At 38.9% G+C, this 24,774-nt stretch overlaps 1 protein-coding gene across 2 annotated transcripts in view; it reads left to right on the forward strand.

Annotated features, from left to right (window-relative positions):
• Nucleotides 1-23,119, forward strand: part of LOC148408763 (double C2-like domain-containing protein beta) — a 65,327-nt gene extending 42,208 nt beyond the window's left edge. For both annotated transcript variants that reach the window (XM_088439964.1, XM_088439963.1), the window contains 7 exons: nucleotides 3,099-3,173; nucleotides 5,324-5,433; nucleotides 9,986-10,112; nucleotides 15,385-15,542; nucleotides 17,387-17,468; nucleotides 18,576-18,672; nucleotides 18,749-23,119. In XM_088439964.1, coding sequence (XP_088296090.1) covers nucleotides 3,099-3,173; nucleotides 5,324-5,433; nucleotides 9,986-10,112; nucleotides 15,385-15,542; nucleotides 17,387-17,468; nucleotides 18,576-18,672; nucleotides 18,749-18,882 — 783 coding nt within the window. In that variant the 3' untranslated portion in view covers nucleotides 18,883-23,119. The remainder of the gene's footprint in view (nucleotides 1-3,098; nucleotides 3,174-5,323; nucleotides 5,434-9,985; nucleotides 10,113-15,384; nucleotides 15,543-17,386; nucleotides 17,469-18,575; nucleotides 18,673-18,748) is intronic.
• Nucleotides 23,120-24,774: the final 1,655 nt, after the last annotated feature.

A 24,774-nucleotide genomic window follows, 5' to 3' on the forward strand; every position in this document is an offset into this window, starting at 1 on the left:
GAGGCCAATAGCGACACAAAAAATCAAAGTGTGTGTGTTTGTGTGTGTGTGTGTGTGTGTGTGTGTGTGTGTGTGTGTGTGTGTGTGTGTGTGTGTGTGTGTGTGTGTGTGTGCGAGTGCGAGCGCAAAACAAACCCAGTTTGAGCAAGATGAATCACAACTTACTGCTGCAGTTCCCATGAGAGGACAGACCTCCGCTAAGGTTGAAGGACTTTAACATGCACCACACACCTCCTGCACATTCATTTTGTTTTTTTAACTTAAAGTTCCCGCTGGAAAAAAAATGCCTATTGAATGCCAAACCCAGTTGAAGTTTCCTGCCAAACATCAAACGATGAGGAAATACGCTTTGCATATTTGAAACTTTTCCTTACAAGTCATTCTAGCTTAAAGCTAACACAACAGGAAATGTGATAGATTTGCTAATAGCATAAAAGCAGAAGTGAATATATGGCTCCTCTAAAAGTACCCCGAAAAGCAGTAGGGGCCTCCACTAAGGCAAAACAAACTTGGATTTACCAAAATGAGAACATTTCACATTAATTGCATGTTCGCTTTGTGTAAGGTAAGCGAAAAAACAATTTCGCTCAGAAATGACAGCTTCCTACGTGTTAGCGTACAAGCTGTTAACATTTGATCCATTCAATCCATTTTAAACGCTGAATCCCCCACAAATCTGTTGGGAAATAAAAGCAACTTATGAGCTGTAAGTGCAAGCAGATGTTTTCTTCTTCTTTCTGGTGGCCGTTAGCGACATTGTGATGCATGTTGGCCATCTGCCTTTTCGCCACGGTCGTCCGTCTCTAATGAATCGCTAATTACGATCAATGGAGTGTCTAGAAGTCTGCACCGATGCAGCTGTCCCTTCCACAGAGGTGCTAAAAGTACTCACATGTTGTTTTTATGCAAGATTAGATGACCATGGTCCAAGCAGTGAGTAGTTATATTCTGAAATATAATGAAATACATGTTTTTTTTTCTTTTAGCATTAGAGTAGGAAAATTTGCTCCCTAGATGCTTGAATAAAAATACACAAATAAAACAGAAACTCCTGCAATTGTCCAAATAGTACGCAATGACTAAATTAAAAGTGATTTCAGGGATTAAATTGTTAATTAAATTAAATTAAACTGTATTCGCGGTCTGAATGATTTTAATTGCTGGGCAATTTGTGTTTCATGTTTGGTGGCAAGTCATGGAAATGTGTTCGTTTCAGCTTGGCCTCCAAAGTTTTTTTTTTGTGGTTGTTTTATTTTTGGTGGGTCTTCACATAAAAGAGAAAAAAACTCTTTTTTGCGAAGTGTAATGGAATTTTTATTCATTTTTATGTGAGTTATTAATTTGATAATATTACGTACTGGTAGTATTGGTGCTTAATTACCTCTCACCAATATTATTCAAAGGCTATGTAATGAAACCTGTGCTTGGGACATGTGCCGGGTGCTGTATATAAGGGCATGATGATTCATCGGGGAACGAGAGGAAACAAGGCAGCGGACGAGCGGCGGGAGATTGCCGGGTCATGGCTGGCGAGGAGATTGGACTTGTAAATTGACTTGCATCCCGGCCGCTCGCCGTTTGTCATTCAGTGCCGTGTGGTAAAGCACAGCGGGAATGGAAGACATTTTAAAAAAGGTTTGTTTTAGTTACATTTCAGTGGTCACGCTAATAATATGTCAGTCAAGCGTGGCGCTAAAACCCTGAAGCGATCCCAGGGACTTTGAATGAATGCAGAGTATTTTTATTTTATATTAATTCTCTTTATTGAAGGGGTCTACAGTACACAACAAAGTAACCTGGTTTACAGTTTGCCGATCATTTAGCAAAGTTTTGCATTTTTATCAAATTTAATGACACCCGTATAATGCTAGAAATGATGTTAAAATTTTCCTAAATTTTCCTTTCCTACATGAAAATGTATTTAGATTTTTGGTTCATTTTTTATGTAATGGCCTTAGTTATTTTTGTGAGTATTTAATAAAAACATTAGCCGGGGTATTGGCATTTTGGCAGTGGATTGTCGCTGGCTTGGTGGCGTGTGACCCTCCTACCTTCCTTCTGTTCACATCCGCTGCAAGTGCCCATAATCGAGCATCTTTCATTGGCGCCACGTTCACACTTGGCGGGGCTCACCGCCATAACATTTTCGAAGGTGTCTTTTCCGATTTAGCGGGTTGGCGTCTGTTTAGTATCGGAAATAGATAAAGGCTTTGAAAAGTGATTTAAAAAAAACAACAACCTCGCAAGCCCTAATTAAAACTGGAGCCATTAAACCATGGGAACAAGAAAAAAAACAAATTGGCTGCGTTAAAAGCTTTCTCAAACGCACAAATTTAATTTAACTGTTTATTGATCGGCTAAGATGACTGATTTACATATGAGCATTTTCATACCAAAAGAATTTCACCCCTTTTACATAACCAGATGATCCTTTCAGTTACATACCAGGGTGAATTTCAGGGTGTTTGTTGTTGGTATTTATTCCCACCAAACTGTCTAATGCGGAATATAAATTATCTTCTTACTTCTCACTAGCAATCTTGGGACCCATGGCTAACCCTTTCAACTTTGAATTAAGCAGTAAAATGCACTGTAAATACGGTTTTGTAACCACTCATAATCGAACAAAGTAGCGTTCCCCGTTTCGAAACGAGTGAGGCCGACCAATAGCAGACCACCAGCTCCGTGAGGAGACGTCGACCAATAGCAGACCAGAAATGTAGTGACGCGTTGCAGGGAGGCAAGTGTGACGGGAACTGAAAATAAGTATAATTACCTAAAAACGCCTGCAGATGGAGACAAAACAACACAAATACAGCCAACCCCCTAGGATCATGACAGTTGTTTTTGTCGCAAAACCTGGAAAATACCATAAAGAGGGGATGAAAAAACTCAGTATTCCACATCCCAACATGAAAATGACATAAGCCAGGGACGTTGCAACACGGGGGTCCACTGTGCTTCCTTACAGGTTTTCTCTGTTAAGTGGGTGCCCCTGTAGCGCTAGACATTCAGGCGCCAGATGTTTATTCCAGAAAGGAGAAGAGTCAGTGACTCAGAAAAGGACCTTGTGAAACATTTATTTTTATTTTTGGCAGGGGCTCAAGCCAATGGATCACAACGGGCTTTCAGACCCCTACGTCAAGCTCCACCTACTACCTGGTGCCAGTAAGGTATGTTTTTACCATGTTAACAAACATCATTTAAAAGGAAACGTTTTCCAAGAAATGTCATGTTGATTTCCACTTTGCAAAGCAAAAGATCACCAAGCCACAATAAATGAATTTCCCTGTTGAAATTGAGTTTTGCTGCACCGTTGACAATCCCATCTTGGTACAAAGGTCAAGGTGTTCGTCTGTCTCGCAAGAACACCTTGAGCCTTTCAAACGCTCCACCTGACCCGCATTAGGCCGATTGTTGGCAGGATGGTGAATAGCTGGCATTGAATTCCAATGTGCTTACTCACATGCCAGACGGGTGTCAAGATCATCCCAAAAGGCTAAGCTTGGCGCCAAATCACACCGTGACTCCCCGAGGCTGCCAATCAAATCGAGTGCATCTGCCCAACCGAGTCGTCGACATTTTGTGCACTCACAAATCGAAGAAAAGCTGACAATGTGGTACACTGCTCAAAAGACTCTGCCTAAATTACAATTGACAGGCTTTTTTTTCGTGATAAATTGGAAAATGTTGTGTATTTTTGTCAGATAATGAAATATGAATTATTATTTAAGTGAAATATTAATCTTGAAATGGAGAGGAGGGGCGCTTGGAGCTGTAGGGAGAGTTAGCGGCCGCTTACCACACTCTAACGCACTGTGTGTTGTAAAAGAAAATAATGTTTATGCTCAAAAAGAGTTCTAGACTACTGAACATAATCAAGATACTTGTTGAAGAAAATAAAACAAAAATAAGAACATGCAATAAATTTTCATGTTCTTATTAAGGTATTACTTGGCTTTATAAAAAGTCTTTTTTTGTTGACTTCATTTAGTTATTTGTGTCCCTGATTACAAGGAAATGCAAGAATTTTCTCATTTCTCAATGAGAATTTGTCTGGCCTTTTAAATGATTAGTTAAAACTATGGTTTCAAGAAACTATAGAACTTTTTTTTCAAAGGATTTTTGAGGCTTGAAAATATACAACTTCATACTGACATAACTTTAACCCCTGAGGGAAATTTTGACCCCTGTGATGTGTGACATCAAAGGTAAAACATACAAAAAAAAATAGGAGGCTAAAATATTGCATAGATTTTCAAAACATGAGGACTTTCAATATGCCACGCTGCCGTCCTATCTTAATGCTTGCAAACGAGAGGTCGAGGGGTACACTTTCAAATTTAGCCCATGTCGGGCTCATTTACTGCCATCCAAAATTGGAAATGTGGTATTCTTAATTTTGGACTTATCAAAAACCTGGTTTTATCATTCATTTCCTCCCGATTTTTTCATTATTCCTTTCAACGGCAACTCGCAAACGAGGCGCAATAGACATTTTGGTATTGACACTCCAAAACCACTGGGTGGCGCTGGTGGCCAACTTATGATATTTGCAAGCCTTTCAGTGACTTCAATGATTGGCTTAGCCTGGCCTCCCATAATGCAGTCTTCAAAAGTCATAATACTCTAATTACGACATAATAAATATTTCAATTTCAATTTCACAAATATATAAATATACAGCATAGTTGCTTTTTGCTATTATTGCATTTTTACCTTTTTTCAACATAGGTCGCCCCCACCCCCCCAAAATAAAAAATGTATATATGTACTCTATGTATAGGGCTAATCTCAGTGAACATTTTGAGGGGGTGAACGTAAATTCACTGTTTACATTTGACAATGTTGTGACCCTTTCAAAGTCAGCCCAAGTGATAATAAGGCCAGAGGTCAATTGAAATATCATAATTTACTCATCAAAAATGTACTATATTCTTGTTATTTTTCAACAAAGAAGAAGGAGAAAAACTTACCCAACAGATCCTGGTATACTACTACTGACAGAACCTCAACAAAAGGCACTCAAAAAGTAAAAGCGGCACATTGTACCAATCGAGCAAAGGCTCCAATAATCAAGCAATTCATTTCTAGGGATTCCATCGCTTGTTTACAAGTGATTGGTTTCTCACAGAGGAGGTTTTTTTTTTTTTTTTTCACAGAGTCAATATCTTTTTCACATAGCCGCATCTTGTCAGCTTGTCAATAAAAGCGACACCCGAGGACTAAAGCGTTTCTGCGAAGTGAAGCAGCTCGTCCGTCGGAATACTCCTTCCCTTTCCCTGTTCAGTATGCCAACCTGTCTCGTCCGTTTGTGTGGCAGGCAAATAAACTTCGAACCAAGACCCTGCACAACACCCTCAACCCCGTCTGGAGCGAGACGCTGACCTACTATGGAATCACCGATGAGGATATGGTCCGAAAAACGCTCAGGTACTCCTCGTTTGATCTTTACCTCGGAATTTTTTAGGGGGGTTCTGCTCATCAGTGAAGTAATTTTAACCCTCTCCAGACAGGAGTTGCAGATTTGCAATAATGGAATGAGAAGCCCCTAAAAGTTCCACATTCATATTTTATGAGACATTTTTTACTCTGAAGTAGAAAATAATAATAATAACAAAACTTTTTAAGGGCCGTTTTTTATGGTATTGGTGTTTTTTTGGTGAGTCAACAAAATTTGCCGCTAGTTTTCCAGTATCTTTTTCAGCATAGCTTACTTAATTGAAAGTAAAAATGAAAAATCCTCAAAAGTATACTTTCATACTTATACTGAAATTTTCTTCGACAAAAAAAACCTTTTTCCAAAACCTTTTTGTAATATTCTGGCCTTGAAAATAATTAGTCTAACTATAAAAAAATACATTTTAAATAGAATGTTTTTTCTCATCTCTATGTGATTGTTGTAACCTATCAAATGTGGCGGTCGTCATAGAAACGACTTTTAAACACTTCCCAAAGAAATCCCCCGCTGCACATTACTTATCACAATGCATATGATTATGTAACCTACTTGATAACACTTCAATAAAAATAAAGAAGCGCAGAACATTGAAGTCACACTTCACACCTTGCATAACATCATGTTGCATTTAGAACAAAGTTAAACAGTCGTTCTCTCTGCCACATTTTATTCTCAATACATTTCTTTCTTGCTTCTTTGCAGATGTCAATCAAGCTAAAATGAATAGTCCCATTTTCATCATTGCGTTTTTAAACGCATGACTCAGAGTGGGAAAAAAAAACAAAAAGACTTGGCAGTAATGAGATTCATTTCATCATTTAGAGGGCAATTAATTATTTGCCGTGCGTATATTCAAAACGCCGAGTCGTTGTTTGAAGAGATTTGGAGATTGTGGAGTCACTCATTAGTTTGAGATAAGATAAGTCCGTCTCATTATGTTTCGTCATCTGGCTGCCTTCGACTCCTTCTTTGCCGTTAGAAATTGAAAATATAAGACGCAATGCAAATATCGAGATGAAATTCATATATGCGCGTAATGAGGGTCATCTTTTGCCCCCCTCACACCCCAGATTGCAATTTTTAAGTCATTCCGATCACGTGGTTTGAAATCGGGGTCAATCGCGTGATTGTAAATTGATCGGAATAGGGGGGGGGGAGATAATTTGATAATGTCAGCGGTATGAAAATGTTTTCATGTGGAAATTGGAGATAGTGCAACAGTGAATTAAAATAGATGCAAATTGAGCATTTGACATGACAGAAAGGCTAAAGATCCATTGCACGCACCTGTGCTGGACACACGCAGGCACATGCATCGAGCCCTTCTCATGAATCCAGCTGCGGTTCTTGCCGGGACCCCACCTGCTAAGATCTTTGCGGGGTCGACAATCCCACCTGGCCCGGTGTTGTGCTGTATAATTCAGATGAAAATGTGTTTTGTCATCGCCATTTTTATCCTGTATTAATGACTTCTTAAATGGCTTTGTATAATCTTTGTCTTCTATTCCCCTCATAAAAAAGTGATAAAGTTTTCCCGCTGTACTTTTGATTGGTATTCAGGCGAGTCCGCTGTACCGTATTTTCCGTACTTTTCGGCACACCGTATCATTAGGCGCAGTCTTGATTATAGGGCCTATTTCCGAAAGTAACCCACAGTGGAAAAAGGTACGTTCTGATACATATGGCCGGAAATAACAAGAGAACATATTGTAGCGTACGTATTCCACATGTTACGTAATGTTCTCTGATTGTTTTATGGCTAGCATATTTACAGTGTGTGTTCCTTCAGGTATGTTGGTGAAGGGTGTGGGAAAGGTGGATCCAAAAATGCAGGGAGGCCAGGAGGAGTTGTGCTCATAAAATGAAAGACTTATTTACACACAGGGACAGGGCAAACACAAACAACACATGAGATGTTCAAGTAACAAACAAACCTTGAAACCGAAACTAAACTCACGGGAAAACAACGACAGGGAAGCGATGGAATTCTCGGGACGCAACAACATAGGGCAGCAAGACAACGACATTCAAAGTAGATAATGACCCGACAACTAACTGAACGCAAACTGGGACTTAAATGACTTCACACTTAACAAGGAAACTGACGGGGGGGAACAAATCATTGTAACGAGAACAAACGCAAGGGAAACCAAATAGGAACAAAACAAAATGAACTACTAAACCCACAACTTGAAAATATAAAAACCCTCAAAAGAAGAAAAACCAACCTGGATTGTTATCAATTTTGAGAAAATGAAAGGCTTTCATTTGGGCTTTATGGTACAGAAAATATGGTACTCTGGAACTGGTTCACTTATGCAAATGGAGACCACAACACCATAATTTGCCAATTTGTAGTCCTGCTTGTATACTGTTCACCTCCTCTGCCGCAAAATCACACAGTTCCACGTTGGATGAGACTGTGATTGTAGTAGAGAAGTATAAAATGCACTCCTGCTTCCTTTATCCACTGCCAGCCTTCTACTTTTTTTCTTTTTCCTTTTTTTTTTGTGCATTGACTTGTGTGGTAGACTTTTGCATGTTTATTGCAAAATGTGAGACTAGTTATGATTCTAAGTGCATTTTTTAAAGTAACAAAAATCTACTTCCGCCTAGTGACTCAACTTGCGTGTATATTTAAAGACACAAGCTTTTGTGTGTAGAGGTAATGTGTGTTTAAACAAACAAAGCTGTACGGAGGGAATTTTTTCACCCACATAGAGCGGAGAATTATGCTGGTTTTGATATGTGTAGACAAGGCCTGAAACTGATCCAGCTGCCATAAACGCTTCATTGATGCGCTACATTTAACTAACGAAGCTCTTCACGTTTGCTTTTATTTGATATGAGATGTTGATAACGTTGTGTCGTGAATTTATTATATGTACAAACGCAGTCTTATCAACGCGCTGCAAACATGCTGCGTGCGCGCGCGTAACTACAGCATGCGTGCGCCCACATGTGCGTATCATCGCACGTCTCCATCCATCGCTGATGAAGCCTTTTCACAAACAATCAGCAGTGAGCGAAACCCTTGCACATTTCCACAGCGCACATCATTTCTTTGGCTAAATTGAATTCAGCAGCACCTGTCCGTCCATGCAGCACATCACTGTTGTGTGCGCGTTGTATCCCCCCCCCCCCTCCTGTCATTTCATGGTAATAACGTTAAAGATACGAGGCAACCGCGGTCGGGTTGACAAAGGCCAGCCACGTGGCTTCGCTGGCAGATTGTGCCGAGAGAAGCGCTTGAAAAGCACGCTGCAATATGAGCTTTATGGAGGAATTGTTTTACATAGAGAATTCCAAGGTTATTTTTTAATGGGTAAATTTGAGTCAAGTAAATTGTTCAAGTCTGAAATGTTTTCTGGTAAGTACGCCCACACGAGTCAGTGAAATGAATGTTGCAAGTGTGATCTGTTTTCAAGTTAATCGGATTATTTGAGTCTGATGTGTTTTTTCTTCGGTTCTTCTGACAAATGAATCTTCTGTGTCTGAATTATTCAGATTTTTTTTTTTGTGTGTGAACGTTAAACAGTCCAAAACTGTCCCAAATGCGCATTGAGGAATCTGTGACGTCACACACATGCTTAACATTAGTGTTTACGGAAATACCACAATAAATGGCTGAATGGAGTACCTGGAGATGTTCAAATAGATGACACTTATGGAAAGAAATTGAGGGGAAGAGCGATGTTTTTGGCCACGGCATTTTGTGCAGTGCCAGCAACGTCTCCCTTGTTCCGAGCGAGAAAGAGACAGAAAGACAAAATGTTCCTCTCTCTCCCTCCATTGACTTGTTTTTTTTTTTAGTTTTTCCAACCTGCTTCAACCTCTTTGAGCATAGAATTGTGATGTTTGTCACTTGTTTGTTCCATGCGAATTGGAAAAATGAGATCTAGCTGTTCATAATGAAGTCGCATGACAAAAGATCAGATATGGATTGGACTCAAATTTAATCCGTGGGAGTGAGTTCTTTGGATCTGTAAATTGGGTCAAAGACTCAATTTATCTCAGTCTGTGATTTTTTTCGAGAGTCCACTAACTTAAGTTAGTGAATCGGATCGTATTGGGTGAGTTCCTACTGCGTTGCTGCTCTAAAATACTGTCTGTTCATTTAATTTCCATTAAAAGGGTAATCAAGAAAACAGTGAGACTCAATTGCAATTTTCACCCAAGGTTTATCCATCTAAAGTTCAATAAAACGCACAAGTTACATCTTGTAAAGTCACCCTTTCCCGAGGTTTGACGCAAAGCAAACTAAAAGCCAAGGCCAAATTCCCCGTCTCGCCGAGTCGGCTCTCCGAGGCCAGATTCCTTGTCTCGCCGAGACCAAGCTAGTTTCCAACTTAAGCATGTCAACCAAATTATTAAAACCATACTTCTAACCGAGTCAGACAATAAAATCATGGAATCCGCGGCGCGGAGCGATTCCGTTAATTCCAGCCATTGAACCGAATCATTCGAGTCAGATTGCTAACTCGAATGACTGAACTGAATCTTCTCTGTTGTATCCCCCGTCAGGATTTCAGTGTGCGACGAAGACAAGTTCCGTCACAACGAGTTCATCGGCGAGACGCGAATCCCCCTCAAGAAGCTGAAACCTAACCAGACCAAGAACTTCAACAACTGCCTGGAGAAACAGCTACCTGTAAGTAGCTTGTTCTGATCTCTATTTATTTTGAGTTTAAAAATACATTTCAGCCGCTTTCAGAGCTCATTTCTAAATATAAGTGTTTCAAAAGTAAAGACAAAGCTTTGGCCCCTGAACCTGAACAAAAGAGGCTGTCTGCTGTGCGTTTCAATTAGCTCAGCTTGCACGGCGTGCCACTGTTTTCATGCCGTAGGTCAACACCTCACAAAGATGTCCCTCAAGGCATATATCGAGAAAAACTCATATTCTTTTGTACCTGGACCTTAATTTAATGGACTCCACCTGAGCCCCTGTTACGGTTATTATGGTTCAGAAAAGTTCCGTGTTGTATAAGGATTTATTTCTAAAGCTTTAAATAAGGCACCACAAACATCGTCGTTCAAAGATCAGAACGTTGGTGTGATAGCGCTTTCTTTTTCCTGCATAATTTTGATCAAATTTGAAAAGTGCGACTAGCAATTTTAATGTACAAATACAACATTAAAATGTCATAATTTTCATTGAACATTTAGGACTTTTTCCAAATTCAACATTTTTCTTTAGCGGAAAAAATTACTATCAATACATCATATGTACCGTATTTTCCGCACTATACGGCGCACCCTCAATTAATGACATATTTTAAAACGTCATCCATATATAAGGCGCACCGGATTATAAGGCGCACCCTCAATTCATGACATTTTAAAACTTTTTCAATCACAACATAGTATTACTCAAAGTAATAACAATAATAACTCAAATAATTACTCGAAACTCTCAATAGCATAATAACTCAATGTCAATATGAGCAACCTTGTTCAAATGTAAACGCACAAAAAAACAGGTAAAGCGTCCTTTATCACTTCATTCCCCATCTACGGATCCCGATCTCAGTATTGATCCACATATAAGGCGCACCTGATTATAAGGCGCACAATCAGCTTTTCAAATAAAATTAAGGCTTTTAGATGCACCTTATATTGCGGAAAATACGGTACATACTGGTTGTATATTTTTAATAGGATGGGAGCAGTTCACTATAAATATTCTGAACTCCTTTTATGTCACTTTCTAGTAAAAATTCATGTGTCCTCTTGACATTGATTTCCTCATTTGAGCTGGAAAAAAAAAATGGAGAAACTGTCTTTTGTATCGCTTGGGAATGTGATTTGCCAGGAGACGGGCCTGCACATCATCATACCATTTTCCACCATAATATGTTTCCGCGAAAGAAAAAACAGCCTGGGGGCACTGGGTAATACCTGGAACCGAGTCAATATGCTCGAAAATGGCCTGTGTTGATTGGGTCGGCTGCCGTCGGACACTTCACGCCTCGCCGGACTGCGCGGCGATGCTGAGGTGTTCAATTCACTTAACGAGCTTCATATCGATCCTAATTGACTTTTTCTCCAAACAACGCTTAGATTATCAGGAAAATGTGTTGAGCTTTTTGTTTATATACAATGAGACAACATTCTATTTCATATGATGTCTTTTTATTTGGACTTCAACTGTCGTATAAAGTCATCGAGTACCATGAAGTTTGGTAGGCTTGTCTATCATGAGTAGACCCTCAAAAATATCTCATTTTTTGAAACAACAGGAAGTCTGCTTGAATTGACGGATTGAATTGTGAAATTTGACAATTTCATTTTGTTTGCTCCAAAAATGTCCTAAAAATGTTGTAACCGAATTGTAAGCGTGAATATTACATTATTGGCACTAAATAAAACATCAAAATTTTGCTCATTAGTCGTGGCAAGGAGAAACACTTAAAAGGCCCCCATTTTTCAAATCCACTTTCAGTAGACCAACAAAAAAAAGCCTCTGAACACAAAAATATGCAGGAAGTCTGCCATTATGGTTTGGAACTCAAAGCTCAATGTTTTTTCAGCACATTTGTTGTTTCCAAATCTTGAAAATTCAGCCCCCGAAACATGTTTACCTCAGCATTGTGCAAAGCTAGAGATAGAGATGTCCATCTTGGACGGACCCACACAAAAGTCTCGATAACCCATGCTGCAAAATAAACAGGAGGCCTGCCATTTTGTTTTCAAGCAGACACTTTTCACATCTCCCGTCTAATAGCTACCAAATTCCAAACCACAAACAAATATTGTATGCGATGGAGCTTTTTTTTTAACTAAAGTGAAGCCGGGAAGGAGTCAGGTCAGGCGTTTCAACGAGTTTCCCATCAATGCCGTATTCCCGAGACAGACGTCCGTCCATCCGTCCGTCCGTCCGAGCGGCTGACTGAATGACGGCAGCATGAATGAGCCAGGCAGAAGGAAGCGAGTTGGCATGCCGACATGATGTCTGATTAGTATCCCGCTGTGGACACAGGCTGTGTTGCGCTCCCACGCAAAGTCATGCGGGAGAGCCAGATAGCGAGCGCTGGAGGAGAATCTTTCTTTTGGAAAAACTTCTGAGTTCAACTCTCTGGAACACAGAGCCTTTTTTTTTTTTCCAATCTGCTGAATTGGAGACACTATTTTCAATATTTATATCTACAGGTTTGTGATTTTACGTGCTTTTTGTTCAATATAGTGTGTTTTCCAAGAAAAAGAATCCAAGTGGCGAAAAAAAATCACATTTCTGAATAATCTGTAATTTTTGAAAAAATAAGTAAATGGTAAATATTTAATGAGTTGCATATTTTTTAGAAGTCATAATTGAAACGAGAGCTTATTTCTTAGAATTAACAATAAAGAAAACATTTCTCATTGGTTTTTTTTCATTTTTTTCAAAAAATGGTGTGTTTTGAGTGAACTTGAATTTTTGAGAAAGAAACATCACATCTTTATGACGAGGAATTTGAGATTAAGAATGCAATGCAATTCATTAACTACAGTCATAGTTAAAGCGTTCTTTTTAAATTATTTTTTTAATCATTATTCTCAATTTTAATCTCGTTATTTGGGTTGTCACTATCGAATTTATTTACAATTTACACATCAATCGAATAATAGAGCCCCACGCACCCCCTAAATTTACAAAAACATATTTATTATTTATTTATTCGTAATAATTTTCTTAGGTTGAATGTACGTGAATGTGAGCGGATGTAAATACTCATTGGTTATCATTAATATGCCTGTGCTAAACGGTTAGCGTTTAGCATTAGCATTAAAGGGACACTGTGTAAGATTCTGACCGTTTTTCATGAAAAAGGAATCAATTAAATGATTATAAACTTCAAAAACTAGCAAGTAAACGTTTTCTTAATGAACAACAGTCTGTTTTAAATTTAATCGTAGGTCTAGTTATCATTAAATTATATTAAGTGAGGGGTTTCACTTCTCAGGAGGCGGCCATGTTTGTTATAGCTACGGACAATGGTAAATGCAGCATCTCCTGCTGTCCATAATGAAAAACTGTCAAATCTTTCAGTGTCCCTTAAAGATAAAATCAATAAATGAATAACTAAACTACCATTTCAGTTACACGGAAATATTGTTATATGTACATCACACATGGAATAAGTGTGTTTAAAGTCACTTACAGACAATGCTTCTACAATATTCTATGAGTAAATCTAACGTTGGAGCTGTCTGTTTGCTACAATGAAATCAATAATCTTGATCTTCTTCTGCTGCTGCTTCTTCTTGTTCTCGACAAGCAGACTGGGCACATTTCGTGCTTGATCGCCTTCTCTAATTTGGATAGCTAAAACTGAGCCGCTTTGGAGTATTTGTAGTGACAGGTTATATTCTTGGATAATACAGCCCGAGTGCTTTTCAAGGAAGTTCAAAACTTTCTTTTCTTTCTTTTGGGAAGCTCCATGTGCTATTATTATCTTTAATGAGAGCCTGCGAAACACCCAGTCAATGTGTACATGAATATTATCAGCCACTAGGTGGTCCACCAAGACAACAAATGAAACTCGCCTTTGTATATGGATGTTTTTCTGTTCTGTTTTTTCTGTTTTGTTGTTGGAAATTATTCAGTCGACCTCTGTGGCTGGCATTGCCAATCTGTCCTTCTAAAAGAGCCGTGTAGAAAACGGTGGTGCAAACACGGTTCCAGATGGGTTTCGAGGTAGATCTTTTCACTCAAACCTAATTTTAAAGTTGGCCTACCAGACCTGGTCAACTTTTTTTCCCAGCCCTAAACGTTATGCTTTTTGTGGCCTTGGATTAAGGTAGAGTGATATGCATTCTTATTAAGGGGCTCGCAGAAGCAGCTCAAGTTTAGCCTACCACATAAATGCAAAGTACCCAAGACGCTAATCTAGCAAGCCATGTTACATAAATTGCAAGTACAGCAGAAGGTAAATCACTACAATTGCATCTGTTAAAGTAAATAAATGATTCAAGCCCCTTTTTTTGTTGTTGGATTTTTTTTTAATCTGACACAATAACAGAGTAGAAGAAAACTTGAGTTTTTCTCAGAAATTATAGATGAGATTAAAATGAGAGTAATTGGATCAATTAGTTACAGATCTTAATCTTTCATTTAAAAACTCTTGACAGCACTATTTATGACTTTAAGAAAGTGTGTGTGGGTGTCGTGTCACAGCAGTGTGAGTGCGATGCAGAGTGAGAAACAAATCTTTTTTTTTTTTTTTTTTGGTTCCGTACGTGAAAATCCTTTGCCATAGCCAAGTGCGAAATTCAAACAAGCACTCCTCCGGTGACTTGAAATCCAATCATTTGCAAACAAACGAATCTCGGCAAGCAGTCCGGATGAATTTGCGGGCATCCATTGGAAATGGCTCAAATTAAAGGAAAAATGTGTGCAATTGCACTTTCAAATAACTCCCGATAAGCTTGATGCGTATTTGTGTGTTTTTTTCAAAGGCTGCGTGTGCATTTCGCGTCGCTGATGCAGCACTTTTTTTTGCTCCATTTGATTGAAAAGTGTGGTGTGGAGGGACAGCATATTCACACAATCAGCGACTGCAGGGTCACTCGCTGGGAAATTACATTGTGGTGCTTCTGCAAACTGCAAAAAAAAAAAAAGTCCTTCAGTGGAGTGAGTAGAGGGAGCATCAAAAGCTATGTGTGTGTGTTGTGTGTGTGTGTGTGCCTGTGTCGGAAAGGCAATTATAGCTGTACGATAAGAGTGTGCTGAATCTGGAGCTAATGCGTGAGATACTTCACTTTCAATTTACCTATTAATCACTCTAATTTCTGCGTTATAACTTACTGCTAAACAAAACCTCAAATGCAGCATCTCAAGGTATTAGATTCATATTCGTATAACAAAGCAGTTTAAATGGCGTCTTCCATTTGGAGGTGTGCCGGCGACACACACGCTTGTTTCATCTGTTTTTTTGTGGTCACAGGTGAACAAGACGGAGGACAAGTCGCTAGAGGAGCGAGGGCGCATCATGATCTCCCTCAAGTACAACACCCTCAAATCCTGCCTGGTGGTGGGGATTATACGATGTGCCCATCTCGCCGCCATGGATGCTAACGGATTCTCAGACCCCTACGTCAAAACGTACGTACAAAACAGGTTGTGAATTCGACAACGGTCATTTCAAACCATACCTGCAATAAAGATACGGAAATGCCTCCTACGAGCCAAAATAGCCAGCTTTCTATTTTTAGCCATAAATTTACGTTTTGGGGGGACTTGTGATGAGCATGCCTACCAAATTTCATGTTAATGAGACAAACTGGCTTCCGGAGCTGAGTTCTCCAAATTTTGTACTTGTTGTGTGTTTTTTTTTTTTTTTAGTCATCAAATGTTGCCATACTTTCCTGAGTCATGTCTTACGAGGCTTCGTCGGAACCTCGATACTTTTTACCAAACCTTTTTTTTTAAACTTTTTACCAAACCTGGTTCATTCCTCAAGATGCCAGTGACGCAATGCTTAAGGAGGACATCTAGTGGTCATTAAAATTAAGTGCAGCTAAAATATTTCAGTCATAATTCTTTCTATTTAAACACCCTGACAAAATTATATACACCTTCAACTAGTTACTTTTAGTACATGACTAATGTTTCTCCAAACAAAGGGCTCAATTTGGCATGTGTACCAGTCATAATACATCGTAATCACTTTGCTTCTGATGCTTGCGCTGAAAGAAGGGCCCACTCGCCTGTGATTATATCAAGTGGCATAAAAGCTCCAATTTCAAGGAGAGTTTTTCTATTTTTTGTTTTTTAATCACACCTGAGCATTTTCTCATGCTTTGATCATGTCCGCCAATTAGTTACATGTACTGCCTCACGCACCTTCAGAACAAAAGCGTTGGGTGCTATATATATATATATATATATATATATATATATATATATATATATATATATATATATATGATGCATTTTCACGATAATGTGAAAATGTATGAAAATAGTGATTAGTAGACGACCCACACCATTGTAAGGTGTATGTGCCAAAATTTCATACCCATTGTTCTCAAAATTAGGGGTTTCAAGTTTGCAATAATAAAATTGTTGTATTCTTAGTTACGCTACTGCCATTTGGGCTACCTCCATATATTGTATATCATTTTAAAGGGAATTTAGTGTACAATATCTATAATCTATATGCATACCTAGAATATCAATCATTTCAATATTTCAGTTTTTAAAGACTATTATTTTAGTTTATTTGAATTGTATCCATCAGAAATACAACCTGTGTGTGTTTGGTTTTGCCTCAGCTGGTTCGTTGGTTCTGGGGGTCGCTCATTTGGTTTTGGCGCCATAGCAACTAGGTCCACCTCAGCTGCCATCACATCATCCTCATTGGCAGCACGCGACGTTACCTGGGGAAATTGAAATTGGTGTGTGTCCATAAAAGTGGGAAAAATGAAAAGAAATAGTCGTTGGTCACACTAAGCAGTTGACTGGAACATATGACAATTTTAGAAAGTCCAGTCCAAGTCCAGCCGACTGTTTCATCACCATTGCGCAAGAGAACCCGAACACATGAATACATTTATTCGCGGAATATTTCAATTGTGCTCAGGGCATGAATACTTTTATCTGTAGAATATTAGCATTTTTATCATTGTTATCCTAATTGTATGATTTGTAATAGTATTCTAAGTATTCTCTCCTAAATTAGGATTTGGGGGAAAATCAAGTATTTATAGTAAAGTTTCATTTTTTTTTTATCTTAAAATGCTTCATTAATGTTTATCCTCACAAAATGTTGCTTCTTTTTTTTGTTCCTTGCATAACTTTTACTTTGGGATCAAAGAGTCCAATTTTTAAGCGAGTCAGTCGATTGCAGTGCAGCTTGCTAAGTGATGGGTAATGAAGGGCAGCGCCACAGCTTCCCCTGGGGGAACAACACGGTACTGACGTACCGTTTGTTGCACTTTCCGCAGGTATCTGAAGCCCGACGAGAACAAAAAGTCCAAGCACAAGACGGCCGTTAAGAAGAAGACACTCAATCCCGAGTTCAACGAGGTATCAAGCGCAGTCCTTTTCAAACTCTCATTGATGCCTCCCATCCATCTCTAATTTAACGTTTACTTAACAAAATACTAGTTTACCTGAACAAAATACCATAAAAAATATATATTGTTCCAAAAAAAACATGTTTGCATTGATTCTCCCCCTAATTTTCGCTGGACATAAATTGTACTAAACCACCAGCAAGATTGCAGTAAGCAGGACTCTCTCAACCCTTAACCCCCCCCAGAGGCCAAACCCACTGAAAGACCAGCGGCTTGACATTTGCGTTGGCATTTTTCCCACTCATATTCCGCCATCACCTCTTGGCCTTTCCTTCTGACACAAACATGTTGGTCTGCTTTGATATTAAGGCGCTGTAGCAAGCTTGACTTTTACAACACATAAACATACAAGGTACTTTTTGGGCCCCGGGAAAGCTAAAAAGCACCCCAAAACCATACATTTTGTTTACCCATACAGCTATGATCGTTACCTCGGGATTTACCATCCATGACTGTTGACTTTTACAACTCATGAACTTTCCAGCTACTATTATTGGATTTGCACTAAGTCCGCCTGTCTTAAACTTGATTAGGTTGGGAAATAGTCATTCAAAACTGTTTTTTTTTGTTAAATTGAGTTCAAAGTAGTCAATGGTAATCAAATTATGTTGAGCTCGTTTGGTAGGAGTCCAAATTTAGTCAAAAAATATTTCTAACTCGGCTATGTTTAGTCTGCCCAAGGATGTTGAAATGTTGACCACTTTTCTAACATAAAGCGGGCCAAATTTTGTCCAAAAATGGTCCTTTAAAAACGGGATGTATTGCACTCTCAGAACATTTTGCTTAAAAATAGCTGTTAAAATTCGTACACAATTTTCTCTAATATTGTCTAAAAGGTGTGTTAGAAGAAGGCAACATCTAAAACATCCTGCGAAGCAACCCTCGGGGACCGGAGTTGTCGACCTCTGGAAAACTTAAAATGTATAATAGTATATAATCCTATTAATACTAATACAATACAATTTTACTATATAATAGTAGTTCTTCTTCATTTGGTGAGAAATTTTCAAGGATGGATTGGTATGTGGCCACTAATTGGTAAATTGCTTTTTCACAGGAGTTCTGTTACGACATCAAGTACGCAGATCTCACCAAAAAAACCCTGGAGGTGACCGTGTGGGACTATGACATCGGGAAATCCAACGATTTCATCGGTAAGTTTGAAATCGTAAATAACGCCCCCCTGCGGATGCAAGGATCACAATGACGCGCCGTCGTTCCTCAATCCAGGCGGCGTCTCTCTGGGCATCAATGCCAACGGCGAGCGGCTCAAGCACTGGTTCGATTGCCTGAAGAACAAGGACAAGAAAATCGAGCGCTGGCACACGCTGACCAACGAATTACCCGGCTCGCTAAATGACTGAACGCCCCTCATCTCGCCGACCCCGCCCCCTGCATCCGGTTCAAGCATTTCAATCAAGTTTTCCGGCTCTGAAGGTAGTATCAAAGCCGTAACAGAGACTTTTTGTAAGGGACCGGTGGGAGTCCAATTTCAAAATGTCCTACCCCTCTTCCGCGTCGTTATATATCAACGACGACGCGGATAGCAACCGAGCAATTTCCCCGCTTTGGTCGTAGCGCCGGAGCAGCGACACCTGAGGTTCGAACACGCGACATGGACGCGCTTGGAATGGCGAGGCCGCCTTACGCACGACTTTTTCAACCGAAAGAAAAAAGTGACCGCCGCTTTAAAGTTTCCGTGTTATGCGATGATGCGAACAAAAGCATGTCTTGTTTACAAACTCTTCTTTCTGTCGTTTGAGCCGAGAAGAGAATAATTCAGAATTCTCGTTATGAAAGCCATGTATGGTTTTTGTTTCTAGATGAGGAAGAATTTGAATTCTATTTCACGCTATTCTATTTTTTTTCATGCAAACAGTACTGACGTGGAGAGGCGGAGTCAACCCGGCGATTTTCCGCCTGAAGACGTAATATCAGAGCCGTAACGGGAACTTTTCAACTGCTTCTCACTGTTCTAAATAGAGCATCGTGGTCAAACTGGCAATTTTCCATCTTCAAAAGTACTATCAGAGCCGTAAAATTTCATTTTTTAAACGCCCGTAAACCGGGGGTGTCCAAACTGTGGCCCGAGGGCCTTTTGCGTCCCTCTATCCATTTTTAATCGACCCGTGGCATATTGTAGAAATAACATTTTGTTTCAACAAAGTTATTTTTTGCAAATTCACTGTTTACATCCAAACTACTAACATTTTTCTTATAGTGACAGAATAGGATTAATTTGTAAGCAAAATGGGTTATTCCACGTTTTCCCCGAGGTACAGAATTTGGAAATATCTGAATGATTCCAAAGCAACTGCTTAAAAAATGGTGACCTCATGACAGATTGCTCCTGTTCTAACATATAATATCATCTATGGGCGCCGTGGCAAATGTGGAGGCGTGAAATGTTTCCTCTTTCCTAGGGGGGGGCTTTGCAAAATATAACCGAGAAGCGCTAAGCCCTAAAGCAAAGTGTTGGTGCGTACTACACAAGCTAACATAAAAAAAATTCCCGGATTCGATCCTAACATTTTATGCACGGCACCTGTAGTCCCTTTTACACTCCTTTGATATAGATTGCCTTTTTCATCATTTCAAAGGTCCATGTTTTGTATAAAAAACACCAAACGTAAGATGAAGTCCAACTCCGTCTTTGGGGGTAGTAATAGACTGAAGATCGTAAAAGCAGACATTTTTTATCTAAACGCATTGCTTCTACGTAACAGAAAAACGCAGGATGAATGCAACCATCAATTTTCCTTGGTTGGAGGTAGTATCAGACATGTTTCACATTTTTTGTACAGTACCTTCCTCCCGACACCGTTGTACTGTACAGTATATAAATGGGATGGAATTGGAGGGCATAGTTCACCCATCAATTTTCCGCATTCTGAGGTAGTATTAGACCCAGAACCAGTGAAACACAGCCTGTCATTTTTCTGTATTTTTTTTTTTTAATGCTGGAGTGTAAGGTTTGCCACTCTGCTCTCCCGCCTTGCTGCGACGCAAAACATCTTCTGTTACGGCTCTGATACCTCAACTTAGCAGAATGTATAACGCGCTCAAAGCGGTGCGAGAATGTGCACCTCGGTGCTTCATTGATATTGGGATTTCACAGTCCCTTTTTTGAACTCTCCGGATCGTTGGATTTGATCACACACAAGACGTAAGAGTAACAGGAAGCGTCGGGAGCCCCGTGGCGAGTAGACGTGTGAGTTTTTTTTGGAGGTGGGGGTTGAATCTGAGTTTACTGTACAGTGTGACCTTTTAGCGAAGACGCCGCCCTTCTGAAAGGTGCGCCGTGCGCTGACCGGCAACGCAATGCTACGCCATGCAAAAAAAAAAAAAAAAAGGCGAACAAAACTGCCAGTCAAGCGCCTGACATGTTTTTCTGCTTCCTCGATGTGACTTTTCATCGTTTTTATTCGGACTCGATTAGGTACGGGCTGATAATCAGGTTGACAGTTTACCGCGGTGTTAAAAGTCAAGGTTTTAATAACCGCTAATGCAGTCTAGATCCGGTAATGAGCGCTTTTCATTTTTGCTTGATCGAATACAAAGGGGGGGCCTTTCAACGGCGCAGAATATGATTGGCTGCTTGCAGAGGTGACTCAACAGCTGCCTATTTGAAGGTAATTACATGGCAATTGCATTTCTTTTTTGTAACGTTGGCTCTCAAAACGTGAATTCAAAAAAGGCAAATGTAAGTCCTCATTTTGGATCAAAAACACAAATTTATGCTAATGATAGTCAAACAAACATGCTTTCTGTATAATATCAAGGGTTACAGGTGATAACATTGAAGTTATTTTGATTTTTTTTTTTTTTTTTTACAAAGTCTAGTGTGCCTCACAGTGGACATTTGTGGAAACGCGGCGCAGTTCGTGATATGGTATCACGAGTGTTTGCAGAGTTGACTCAACTGGAGGATGAGGAAAAGTCTTTGTCTTAAAATAGGCTTACCAGTGACGGCACTGTGACATGCTAATGATTAAAAAACAAGAAGAATGTAAATGTTTTTATTTATTTAGTCATTTGTGTGTTTATTTCTTTATACTCAACATGATACACATTTCTCAATATTCAATATTTTGTTTAAAGAGTTGTCATTTTTATACCATGATATTTTGACTCAAGGTTATCATAACGTCAGATTCTAATATCAGCCCATGCCTAGACTCCATTTTTTTCTTTTTGAATTAGGGCTGCAACTAATCCTTTGAAAAGTTCTTTCATCTAACGTTTTTTTTGATCAATTTGATTAAATGCTTTTTTTTTCCCAAAAACAGGACATCATTTCAAATTACAGTGCAAAAAAATTTACCCGAACCCTTTTCGACTAGCCGTTATTTTTTCCGCCTTCAGCGCTGCTGTTTACTACTTGGGTTGCGTAGCTTTTCTAATCTCATGTCCATTTTTAGCTAATTGGTTGTTTCAACTGTCTGTTTGGTCAGAATCGCCCCGCCTTGGAAATGCACTTCATGGCGACCGGTACAGCAACGTGTCCGGTTCCCAAGCTACAAAAATGCACTGGAAACAATTGATCGATTATCAAAAATAATGATCAGTTTGATCATCGATTAGTTGTCAATTAATCATTGCACCTGCATTTTGAATGTTATTTTTATACTTTTAGCATTTCATTCATTTATTCATGTTTTATTGTTGTTTAACTGTAAGATATTTTATTTATATCACTTTTATTTCAAACTATTTTATTTGGTATTTTACTCTTCAATTATTATATTTCTTTGCATTTATTTTCCCGTTAGTTCATTGGTTTATTCTGTTATTTATATTATTATAATATTTTACGTTCAATTATTTTAAATCATTTCATTTCAATTTACTTTTATTATTTTATTGTTAGGTTTTAGCCAGGCAAACTTTGAAGTGTTTCCGATTTAATTGTATTTTATTGTAGCTGTATTTTATTATATTTAATTCTATTTATTAGACTTTTTTTTGGAAGTAATTGCATTGTATTTATTTTTTAGCTTTAATGTACTTCATTTTACTATAGCTCCTTTTATTTTATCTGAGAGCATTTTCATTTTTGTTCTGTTTTAGTTTGAAATGTTATTAACAAAGCCTTCATATCATTGGCAAGTTTTCTCTTATTATTTTATCCATTTTATTTGTGCTTCCCTCACGTTTTATCTTTGATCCCAATTATCAAGATTTCCTCCGGTGAGCCTGACCAACATTTAGTGACTCAAAGCAACGATGTGATTTTTGTAAGCCGTCTGCCTTCGTATGCAAGCTCGATATTCCCAAAAAGAATAAAACACACAAAAAAAATATGCATGCGTCAGCTCTTGGGTTTTGTCATGAAATGAACTCATGTTTGATACTGTTTTCTGTATTTACAAAAAAACAAAAACAAAAAAGTTCCAACAGAATGCTCCAGTGATGACAATGCTTTCTTCTGGACTCCATTTTGTACCTGTTTGGCTGCTGTGTGTGACTTCGATGTGAATTTTGTTGGTTTGTTGAATGTCTGTATGAGTTATGATGTCAATGCATTATGTCAAATTATATTTTGTCCACACACACAAAAAAAAAAAAAAATTAAAGTGGATCTGTTATGTTTGCACCAAAGACCTAACAGTAGTTTTGTGTGAGATTTGGCACCCTCCCGTGGTTGGTTTTTGTACTGCAATCAAATGCAATAACATCAGACAGTAAATGAAACGGCTAACATTAGAAAAGTCTAAGAGTATTGTGGGATGACGTGGACTGGCAGTTCTCCATTTCTGGATCTATCTGGGGCAATTTCGATTTTGTTCTATGCATGACATGCCCAGCAAGTTATTTATTTGTTTTGATATTTCTGGTTCTGCCTACTGCAATTTGGGTTGTTAAATGGCCCTGTTGGGCAACAACTCTTGAGGATTTTTTTCTGGGTCCATTTTGGATCCAATCCAAACTTTAAAAAAAAAAATAAGGCCAACAATCACCCAAGGTGTGAATGGTGTCCTGCCTATGGGGGGCCTCGCTTGGACCATAAAATAGCTACATTAGCAAGGACAACATTTCCCGTCAGTCCCTTCGCTTGGCAGAAGCCGCGCCCCCTTCTCTTTGAATGGCAGGTTGTTTGTTTCGCTGAGAGCAGCTGCTTATGGCAAGCCTTTTGAGCATTTATTCGATATCAAGGATATCAGCCATTTGCATTTTTCACTAGTTTGGTCTTTGCCGGCACTAGTTGGACGTACATCCAAACTAGTTATTAGCTTTGTCTTACTAGTTGTACAAAAACGCCGACTAGTGGCTAATTTTCAACAAGTAGTGGCACTTTTGTCCAACAAGTGTTGATTGGTTGTCCAACTAGTGAAATCAAGAAACACACTTGTAGTGCCAATTGCCCAGCTAGTTCGCTTTTTGATGCACATGTGGCACACTAGATTGAACTAGTCATGTTCAAAGTCTTACTAGTTAACTAGTAAGACATAAAAGCGTCAACATGTTAACTAGTCAAACACAGTTTGTTCCTACATGTTAACTAGTGACCTCTGATTTCCTCCACTAGTTTACTAGTGACAGCCGGAACACCCACTAGTGACACTAGTGACAGACAAATTACTGACAAGTTAACTAGTGTGCTCCCCTACATCCCTTGATATCGAACTAGTGAGTGTCAAATGTTTTACTAGTTAACTACTGACGTGCCAAATATCCACTTGTTATACAAGTGGGACAGTTTGACCTCACTAGTTATACTAGTGAGACCCAAAATGCTCACTAGTACAACTAGTGGATGCCAATACACTCGTTTGTCAACTAGTCAAAGGGTATTTTTAGTTCAACTAGCTAACAAGTGATGCCCAAATGTTCACTAGTAGAACAACTGGACACATTTTGCTCACTAGTTGCACTAGTTACACCAAATGCTAATCAGGGGGCGGGAAAGAAAAAAATGATGACAACTCCTATTGGCTCTTAGATAAGTGCTCCACCCAGCAAAGAATTAACCCTGTAAAGCCTGAGTCTGCGTTTCCACAGTTGTTTACTGTCCTGGGCTAAATATCAATACAATATATTAGATCATGTGTCACTTTACTGGTTTATTTTTTTGTTGTTGATTTTTTGAAATTCTGAAACTCAAGACTATCCAACTTCATTTGTTAAGCACTTTAAAAAACCACAGCTGACCAAAGTGCTATACAGAAAGATAAAAACATTGTAAAAACAGACACAACGACTCAAAGACATAAAAGTTAAATCTGATAAGACAAAATGTGTGCAGAAGCTCAGAG

Source organism: Hippichthys cyanospilos, chromosome 18 (assembly GCF_059441005.1).
Source record: "Hippichthys cyanospilos isolate Australia breed blue-spotted pipefish chromosome 18, RoL_Hcya_1.0, whole genome shotgun sequence".
Taxonomy (NCBI): Eukaryota; Metazoa; Chordata; class Actinopteri; order Syngnathiformes; family Syngnathidae; genus Hippichthys; species Hippichthys cyanospilos.